Source organism: Erinaceus europaeus, chromosome 4, assembly GCF_950295315.1.
Source record: "Erinaceus europaeus chromosome 4, mEriEur2.1, whole genome shotgun sequence".
NCBI classification, from domain to species: domain Eukaryota; kingdom Metazoa; phylum Chordata; class Mammalia; order Eulipotyphla; family Erinaceidae; genus Erinaceus; species Erinaceus europaeus.
The window spans coordinates 15,089,416-15,099,851 of NC_080165.1; the positions used below are offsets into that span (position 1 = coordinate 15,089,416).

Below are 10,436 nucleotides of genomic sequence, written 5' to 3' on the forward strand. Positions count from 1 at the left end.
CCTCCTGTCCTGAAGTGCCTATAATTTGCTCTCAGAGAAAATTGCATTGTAAAGCTCATGACCAAGCCTTGTACAGTAACTTTCCAGTTTTTATCAAATACTTTGTAGGTCAAGATGTAGCTATGCATTGTGTTTGGGTTAATGATTGCCTCAAACTTTTCCCTGAAATATGGGTATATCTACTTGCTTGCATCTCTTAATAAATGAGTTGTCCCTCAGAGGCTTCTCCCAGAGCTGGATAAGTCTGATGTATCCTCTTCTGCTCCATGCAGTACACCACTGTCAAAGAGAGCTACCCTAGTTCTCCCAGGGGGCTGCTTCACCCTCCATAACCAGCGACCAGGGAATCGGGGGACCTGGAGCTATCGAAAAATCAACTCCTCTTTCTGACGTTTCATGAGCAAGAGAGCTGGCCAGAACACAACTGGTCACCATGACTAATGCCTGGTGCCCAATCCCTTCTGCTCTACCACATGGGGCTGTCTCTGTCTGTGCACCCCAGCTGGCAGCAGCAGGCCAGGCAGAACAGGCCATGCCTGTGCCCTGCTGCCTGGGGAGGGAGCCACTGAGGACTCACCTCTGACACTCACTGTGATAGTGGCCATGAGCACATTGCTCTCTCACCTGGTGCAGAAGACTTCACCCTGCCTGGGAGCTCAGATTTCTGGAGAGTAGAAGGTGAGCTAGTATGCCTGCCCAGGCCAGAGTGCCATGGCCACCCCAGTGCCCCTCTCAATCCCGGAACACACCCCCAGGTGACCCCATGAGGCGCCTCGCTGACATAACTATCCTTGGTCACCCTCCATGTTGCACCGCATCCTATGCAATATAAACAAAGGAGGAGTCCTATGTTCCTCATACAGAAAACACAAGACTCACTGAAGAAATCCCGTTTAATATGACAAAGCTGAAAGTGACATCTACATACATGAACCTGCTTCTTCTGGGTGTCAAGTAAACAGCAGCTAATCTGTGTTTCTCTTCAACATAAGCCGTGCTTTCTTTAATATTCCTAAAACAGAAGGAAGCTGAAATAGTCAAAAGCCCAAACCCTGGATATGGCAGATATACACAATATCCACTGACAAATTCATTTCCAGCACATTTACAGCCAGAGAGTGCTATGAATGTTCCGTCTGATCTTCCAGCAGTCTTAAAGACGATCAGCAGAGTTTCAGACCTTCGGAGTGTCAGGGCCCCTGCCCAGACTCTGGGTTCCCAGGCCTGAGAGCCAGTCCTGGATCTCCACACAATGCCTCACCAGCTCGTTTCTGAATAGAATGTGAAAGGTGAGCTGAGCACTGTTGGGAGGTTCAAGCACATGATCAGGACACACCCAAAAGACTGGTGGTTGGGCTAGCACCTGGCCACAGGTACTGAACACTCCACACTCAGGAGGAAAGAGGGCACAGTACACCCGCCAGGCTTGGACATGGGGGAGGAAGGGCTCTTTAGCTCTGTCACCCACAACTGGGTCTCTATCTCTAAACTGCCTGTGTCTCTCGAGAAACAGCTTTACTGTAGCACTGGCTTCTGTCACACTCTTTCCCCTGCCACTGCACGACATTCTGACAGCATCAGGAATCCTTCCACAATAAGGGAACCTAAGTGCAGAGACAGCTAAATGCAGGGTAAGGGTGAGTAGCAACAATGGTGCATTGAACAATCTCTAAACCAATAACTGAACATTGAAACAAAGCTCCTCTCTCCAACTCTTACATGTGTTACTACTAAACTACAAGATAAACCTTGTTTTCTCCATGAAAGTTTCTGGTTTTCAGTCCAAGATACCTGTGGCTATTCCTCTCTGGCTGTCCATACACCATGTCCACAAAGAATTCGGGTTCCTCTCTGGTCTCTGAATGGAAGCCCACAAAGGTAAGCACGGTTCTTAGCTTGTGATACAGATAGGCCATGGCTTCTGCTTCCTCAGATGGCTCCTCATACACAGGCTGCTTCATTTCCTCATAGGAAGACAAAATCACAGCCTTGAATAAGTTGATCAAGATGCAGACCATAAGCAGAATAAAGGACGAGAGAAGCAGGATCCCCAGAGCCCTGTTATTGCAAAATTCCGTGTTGTGAAAAGCTGAGACACAATAGGAGAATATTGTCAGAGTGGAATGCATCAAATGACTGTAGTTCCATTCATGCTGGCCAAATACCAGGTAGCCAAATGCCATGTACAGAAAGATATATACTGACACCACAAATGCCATGTGGCAGATGCCAGGGAGGGCTGCCCTGATGGCCCGCTGAGCAAGCCGCACATTGTAGAAGACTCTGGAATACTTGAGGGTCTTTAAAAATGCCAGGAATAGCAGGAAGCCCAGAATCATCCTCATAAATTGATCTACCTGGGAAACGGCATGGAAGGGGAGAAAGGCTACAGGATTAGACAAGTAGAACTGGATCACCCCCATGGCCAAGGCATGCTTCCTGATAAAGAGCACAGCCAGCACCAGAAATAGACTTTTGAAAACAAAGTTGACAAGATTGTACACACTCCTCACATACAGGGCCCCTTCCTGAGAAATGACATAGACCTCATCAATAATGTAGGCTAGGAGAAAGAGGAGAATGGCCACATACAAGTAGATTTCTGAGGAAGTGTCTCTGTTGAAATCAGCAAGTGAGAAGGAGTGTGCAGACAGGCTCGTGTTTACCACTCCCACCTGGGAAACCTCAAAAATGACTGAGAGACTACAGAAGAGACTGCTGTCTGCATTAAAGGTTGTTAGTTCCAAGATCACAGCCCATGTCTTCTCATCAAGCCAGTGGCTGCTCTGGAGGTCCTTGATCCTCAAAGTTGAATTAAACTGCTGCTCTTCTGGGAAAAACTGGAATGTGTACCCTCCTGATCCATAGGTATGTGAGAGTCCATAGGACCTGTATGCCCAGCTCCTTTGTGTAGGCTTGTAGGTAAAGCCACTGTCAGTCTCCTCGGGGGCTTGACTAGCAACTGTATCCCAAGAAGCAGAGTAGTTTCTTATGTCTTCTGGGTCACTGCCATATTGAGGGTGACAGTGGATTTCCCCAGCTATTCTGCTTTTGCCAAAGTGTTTTGCAGGCAGACATGTTTTCCCACCAGGTTTCGCCCTGACCTGCCTCATCCGTGGGAGCCCGAGGATTTTGGAGGAGCTGTCAGGGAGGAATGTTGGCTTCACGTCATTGTGGAACAAAGGCAGAGGCACCTTATCCAGCCAGCTGTAGATGTCGTCCAGCTTGGTCACTGTTACAAGGTCCACAGAGAACTGGTCTGAGATAAATTGATTATAGTGAAAGGTGTCCTTGTGACGCAGGATAGCGACAAGGGTGAGCAGAAGGGCAAGAAAGATGAAATGAGTGAGTATGTAACAGAGAAACAGCAATGCTCTTTTCTTGACCATCTTCTTCCTATTGAATATTCTGATTTCATCTTCTGTGAGGGGCTGGTACATTCGTGATTTCTGAAGCTGGACAATGTTCTGGTGGATGATAGCCATTCTTGATGGATTCAAATTCAGATCCTCCAGTGAGATTTCTGTGTACTGGTAGGTGCTGATCCAGGAGAGATTTTTACAGTACCTGCTGCGGTTTGTTTGAAAGCCTGTGAAGAGAATAATTTTCACCGGCTGCACTAGGAAAACTGACTGACTGAATGCAAAAAAGGAAGAAAAGAGCCATTTGAGTGACCTCTCATAGCCGTAAGTTAGCCCATACAACACAATAAAGAATGAGGAGATGCTGCAAGTGGCAAAAACCAAGACCCAGGCAAGGTAAACAAAACAGTGAGGAAGAACAAACCGGGTCGTTGTTTGAACATGTCCAGACCTAGCCTTTGAGGTGGGCTCCTCAGCATGAGCATCGGGGTTGGCATTAGTGTTAGTGTTGATGACTTCTTCAACGGTGCCTGCTTCTTTGGTGTCCAGAACTGACGTCGCAGCCATTCTTTGCTGTTCCTCATCTCTAGTTTTCTCAGGCTCAGAAGTCTCCTTCTTATACCACATCTGCAAAATGGTTCCCCAGTTGTCACCAGAGTCTACTACTTCAGGAATCATTCGAGGAGCCACACGTTTCTCATGTACTAGGGGATTCCTCTGGGAGAAGTTGAACAGAGCAGTGATGATCACCTGTACAGGCAGAGTTATTAATGTGCTTTCCATTCCGATGATCATTGACCGGAAGTATTTATCCTGTGGTGACTCCATTCCTTCACTGGGATTTAAGTTTAAGAACATGATATTACACAGAAGAGAGGAGAGCAGCACTGACAGGCAACAGGACAGTCTTTGGAGTCGATTGAATTGTTTACTAATGACAGCAGCAAAAACTGAGAACCACATGTGGCTTTTCCCCATTTTATAAGTCATGTCTATGAGAAAAAAGTCAAGTCTGCTCACAGGCTGGTCTGGCTGAGAAACATAAAACGTCCTGTACAAAGAGGTGTCAATGGAAAGCCATTCCCGACACATGAACAGCCAGATTTTCCTGCTGAAGAGATTTTCCACTTTGATTCTACTTAAGTACCAACTGGGTGAGCTGCCCTCATTGTTGTGCCACACATGAATGGAGTGGATGTCCCCCAAGTTGTTTCTAGTTGTTAAGAGAAAGGTGTTGATGCTTCCTCGGTAGAGACTTGGAAAATGGGGGTGGCTCAAGCAATGTACATCGCTGGTACTTTCTGTCCCCAGAAGTTGGACAAAGACATTGGCTCTGGTCCCAGAGCCACAGCGGCTTCCTGTGAAAACAGTAAGCAGGTAGCATGTCTTGTCATAGGGGTCATTATCTGGGAGGATTATCACGTGTTGCCGAATAAATTGGTCAGTTTCATCTCGGTGCAGAGCCCAGAAAGCCAGAATTATGTACAAGATCAAAATAAAAATCACAGCAATGAGAGTCACTGGGTTTTGGGTAATTTTCTTGACAACATCTAAGTGGAGATCCACAGGGTTAGGGACAACAATTACCTTGGCCACAAAGTATCGTGAGTACTGCCTGAGATTAGACAATATAGGGGGTCGTTTTGGCTGCTCAGTGTCTTTGGTTTTGCAGATGCAGTGCACTCTCTGCCAACTGGTCTTCTCCCCAAGGGTGCAGCTGTGCTCATTCCACTCACTCTGGATCCCATACATGTCCAAGCACTGAACTCTGAACACAGAAATCCTCACCAGCTTGTTATTAGGGCTCAGAACAAACTGGGGTGCCTGCAGAACCACAGCTATCACACAGTATGTTGACTGCAGCCTCTCTGCTATGACCTGTAGCAGGGATGGTGACAGGCAAACCACTCGGGCTGCCTTCACGGTACAGTTTGGGTCAAACAAGTCACTGTGGTTGGCCATGGGAGGGATGTCGCGGGGCACCAAATAGGTGGCAACAAGATTAGTTGCTGAGACCTTGTCACCAGCATACACAGAGACCCTGAACAGCAGTGTCACTTCTGTGATGATATGTAGCAGCACCTCCTTCTGCTCACTGCAGTCCACTTCAAACCAAAAGGCCCCCGTGGCTGTCTTGGAGGACTCATCAGCCCTGTTGAACTCTGTGCTGGGCCTCATGGTGATATTAAACACTTCAGAGCTCAGTGTTTTCCTGGCCAGGTAGACCTCTGCTAACTCTGGTGTGATTTCTACTTCTTCAGCATTAGCTATAGTTGCTGACATTCTGAATCCCACAACATCAGTTGAAATATTTTCTGGATAATCTATCCAAGGAAAAGGGTCTTCAGTAAACTCAATGAATGTTGTAGACATGGGAGCGTTCTCAGCCAGACCAGGAACACTGCTGATATTCACCTTAGCATAGAGATCATTGTGGCTGTGCTCCCCCTGCACACTCACGTTGGCAGCATTCCACTCTCCAGTCTTCCTGACATACATGTTGATGCCTGGGCTCTGCAGCACCTTGGTTTCATTCTCTGGCACAGCACTAGCCAGGACTGTGTCTGCTAGAGAGTCTAACACATAGATAGGTTCATCAAAAGCTTTATGATGAGCAGAGAGCTTAAGGAGATTGGACAAACTTCTGAATATGCCAGTGCACACAGTATCTATCTGCTCAGAGTGAAACTGCTTGTTTCTCTTCCGGTACTCTTGCAGGGCTTGATTTGCTTGGGAGATCCTCTCTGTGGACCGCTCCTGGGACATTTCTGTGATAGCAGACACCCTCTGTGTTAACTTAGCAAGAGCTGCAACTACTTGGGTGATCTCCTCCAAAGTGTTTAAGGGAAGCTGGAAAGTCTGATTGACCAGGTGTTCTCGATGTTGGACCATGTCCTCTTGCATACTTGAGTTATATCTCATGCTATTCAAGACAGAAGCCCCAATATAAATTAAGTAGCCTGCACCCAAGAAATCCTTCTTTTTAAGCAAATCAGAGAGTTTGGAATCTGGTCCCATGGTGAGATTGTGTAACTTCTGCAGCACAGTCTCTGGGGAGAGACGGTTAGTGGGAGGCAACACAGTGCTGGCCAAAGTCACCTGAGTAAAGGTTCCTAGAGAGTCATACACCTGAACATAGATCTTCAAGGAGTAACGATTCACCAGTAAGCCAACGGGGAGAAAGAAAGAGGTAGTGGACTGAGTCCCAAAGTATGGACTCACTCCCATGATGTTTTCTCTTAAGGAATGTCTATCCCTTGAATCATATGAATCTGACAGTATTACCTTGTACTTAAGAGGTGTGTTGTAATCTTTAAAATCTCTACACCTGACAACAAATTTAGTAGCAAGTGAAGTTCCTTTGCGTGGTTTAATTTTGCATTCTCCAGGTCTAGGTGCATGGTTGATGACAAAGAAGTGCTGAAAATCCCTAAACTTTCCAGCCCAAGCTGTTATACGGCCAGAAATATAATACTGATCTTCTGGAAAATCTGATAACGCAAAGGCTTTTACAGACAAATAGTTCCTATTCCTTCCTGTTGTGGTCAGCCCTTTCCAGTCAAAAGGTATCTCACCACCAGTACGAGAGTGAAGGGACCATCTATACACATCACGGCTTAATGTGCAACTTGAGCAATTCAGAAACAAAGATAATCTATCTGATATACTGAAAACTGCTTCACAATTTTCAATACACAAAAGTCTGGCTTCTGGTGCTGGACCTAGCAGTACATGTACCGTTTTGTCAGCAAATGCTGATCTGGTGTCTTTTTTTACTACCAATCTGAAATAGTATACACGCCCAGCTGCCAGTGTTCCTGGCTTTATTTCTTGCACTGAAAGACTTTCATTTCCCCACCTCAGAGATGTTTGTTCTGGGCCACACACTTCTTTGCTCATCAATGTTATTTTGTCTCCCTGGTAGTTTTTTGGGTTTGTGGTACAGTACCAAGAATAGAAGAGTCCCTGTACAGCCATGCCCACATCTGGATCATTGGATGTGGATCCATTCAGCACGAGTAAGGCTGTGAATTTCACTGTGATATTCTGTGGTCCAAGGAGAACTGCCTTCAGTGGCCTTCTCTCAACGACCACATAGAGGATATCTGAGCCTTCCACAGGAGGCAATTGTGAACTTGGTTTGATGGATAGTGTATAATTAAATATATACACACCAAGCATGCTATGCAAATCATGAATTTCCAGTTTCGATGTGTAGGGAACATTTAGAATTTCTGTCTCTCTTGGTCTTCCCCATTGAGGCACATGACCAACTCTTGGCACTGCTACATAGTACCACTCTCCTAGCACTATCTTGGTCTTTGAAGGACAGTCAAAGTTAGCCCTGCCATAGAGTGTGAGATCATCACCCATATAGATCCTCAGGGGTCTCTGATTAGTGTCTGTATGTATCTTCACCTCCTTGATGACACATGAGAAATTCACCTGAGGCAACACACTAGGCTGCTTGTGTTGGTCATGGTCAGAGTCCACAGCTTCAAAGATCAGCCCTCTAGAGACACAGGCAGTTTGGGCCATGGGGGTCCCCTTGGTGCTGGCTGTTTGTCCCCTCCCTGGCCTGTGCAGGGGTCTGCGGGTCGTCTGAGATAGGTGGCTTGGTGAGCGATGCAGTCTTGGGCGGCCTTTCTTGGGCTGGGTGTGCTGTGAGACAGGGACCTCAGGCGAAAGGTGAGTGTGGAGGAGGGCCGGCTCTGGGCTTGGCTCGGAGGAGGGGCAAACGCCCCTGAAGGACCTGGATTCAATCTCCTTGTCCTGGGATTGGTGGTGGCCCAAGTCCTGGGGCTCCAGGCTGGGAGGCAGAATCAGAGAGGGGTGGCCCAAGGCCAGGCCCAGGCCCAGCAGGAGCAGCACAGGGACCCACAGCATAGCTCTGCTGCGGACTGGGAGCCAGTAGGAGGCGCTCAGCGACCAACGGCAGCAGGGGCGCGAGGGCAGTGTGCTCCTGCTCTGCTCCTACTCTGCTCCTGCTCCAGCTGGAGCTCCTGGGTTGTAGGGGTGCCTAGGAACACGGGGTCTGCCGGGATCTGCAGGGGCCGCTGTGGGCGGGGTTCAGGAGGCAGCTGGACTTGTGGGCTCTCCTGTGTCTGGGACTAGAGGTCTCAGCTGGTGTCAGGAGGGCCTGTTGGGGTCACGAGTGGCTGCTGGGGTCATGCAGAGGAGTTTCTGGGCTTTCTGGGCCAGCAAGTGGGTTAAGGTGGAAGCTGCCCCAGCTTCTTGCTGAGCCTGCATGTGTTCTGCAGTCAGGGAGTGCTGATAGGATTAATCCTGCCCACTTTATTCTTTGTTGACATGGTCCCTTGGCAGGAGGCAGGTTCCACAGTGAAATCTGGCACAGATGGAAAGTATAGTGCAGTGGGATAGGGCAGTGTGTCTCTACTCACGAAATCTTGGCAGTGATCTCCTCCAATACAGTTGTCAGAGTCCTGGTGTTTTTTTTCTAAGAAGTAATGTTTGTGTGTTTTATTTCCTGTATAGAGACAGTGAAATGGAGAAAGAGCAGGACAGAGAGAGAGCCCGACAGCACTGCTTTAAGGTTTTGGAAGCTTACACCCAGCCTATGTGACTAGGGAACTTGACACTATGACAGTGGGGGACTTGACACGATGACCTTGCAAATCATAGCATTTCAAAATACCAGAGATGCTGTATCTAGGCACACAAGAATTCTTTTTAGAAAGTAAATGAAATTAAATTCTCTGATAGTAACATCTGTGTGATTTATGAATGAAGCTCTTTTCAGTACTTTGTTCTTTACCACTAGGTTTTATTTGATTGTTTGTTTAATGCTGTATCTCACATTTTATTTGAAAGTGGGCTACCTACTATCTAGAGAGAGAGGTGGCAAGTAACACCTCTTCCTGAACATAGTGTATTACTTTTTCTCCCGGGCCTATAATATTGGGAACTGAATACACATAGACTAGAGTGGAAGATGGTCACGGTTCATGGTGGCCTCAGGGAATCCACTGCTTCAGCCTTCTCTAGCATTACCTGGAGTTTGAAAGGAGGATTAATTTGCCCAGTGGGTTCTCCTCAGTCTTGCCCCTTCTATCAGCTTTAGTTCCTTCCCTCCAGTGCCTCACAGGTCTCTCCTGCCCCTCTCCCAGGGGCACACTGCAGTACTGTCACTCAGTGCCAGTCTGCCAGGTGGCTCTGGATCCCCTAGTCTGGAGGATCCAGCAGCAGCCTTAGGTGAGCCCTGTGTCCTGGACCCCAGGCCCTCTCAAGAATCCTGCCCCTTCCCCAGTAATAAGGCACCTGAAAGACTTTCATTCCTCCAAGGATGCAGATACTTTTTTAATTTTCCTGTTCTGTGTCAGCAGCTGAGGTGGGATTTCACAGGTGCCCTGAGGGTGACACCATCTGTCGTCCACTGCCCAGTGGTTTCAGCTTCTGTTCCTCTGGGAGAAAGGTACAGGATCCATGTGGAGCAGCAGCCATCTCCTGCTCCCGGCCTGAGCCACAGGAAGGCCTCTTCAGCTTGATTTGCCCCTGTCCTGTAGCAGCCCCTGTGCTGTGGAGAGGAGGCACAGCAGGTGCAGACTACAGTTTGTGCTCCCACGGGGGTAGGGTAGGGAGGGGCCGCTACACCTTCTCACACAGGCCCTCTTAGTATATGGCATTTCACAAAAATTTGTAGCTGGATTCTTCTTTTCTGCTGATAAACGGTCTCTTCCATATCCACATTCTGTTTCTGAGAATCATCACCACTAGCTTTCATTCTAACTAGTAGACCAATGATGTCACCTCTCTGATGGGTTCCAGAAAACCATAATTTAATATTTACTAAACTTAAGGAAGATACGGTCAGTAAAAAATAATAGGAGGAGATCGTATACACCATCACAAGCAGAGACTGATCATCTAGACAGAAATAAGAAAGAAAAAAAAAAGCATAGGGAAATGTCAGCTTAAATGAATCCACAGACTAAATGGTCTTAACAGATATATATAGAACTTTCCATCCCCAAAAATTAATTCACATTCTCTCAAGTGCACAACATCATTCGCAAGGCTTGGCCATATGCATGGTCACTAAGATAGCTTAAAAAT

The 10,436-nt window shown here is 47.4% G+C and overlaps 1 protein-coding gene across 1 annotated transcript; it reads right to left on the reverse strand.

Annotated features, from left to right (window-relative positions):
* Nucleotides 1-1,297: 1,297 nt before the first annotated feature.
* LOC103121377 (polycystin family receptor for egg jelly-like) lies at nt 1,298-9,612 on the reverse strand. Its single transcript, XM_060188781.1, has one exon. It carries the CDS (start codon nt 8,247-8,249, stop codon nt 1,731-1,733), a length of 6,519 nt encoding a protein of 2,172 aa, XP_060044764.1. The 5' UTR covers nt 8,250-9,612; the 3' UTR covers nt 1,298-1,730.
* Nucleotides 9,613-10,436: the final 824 nt, after the last annotated feature.

Bases quoted from the DNA above. Each gene is read 5' to 3' on its own strand.
- LOC103121377 (XM_060188781.1), bottom strand. From the start codon at position 8,249: ATGCTGTGGGTCCCTGTGCTGCTCCTGCTGGGCCTGGGCCTGGCCTTG.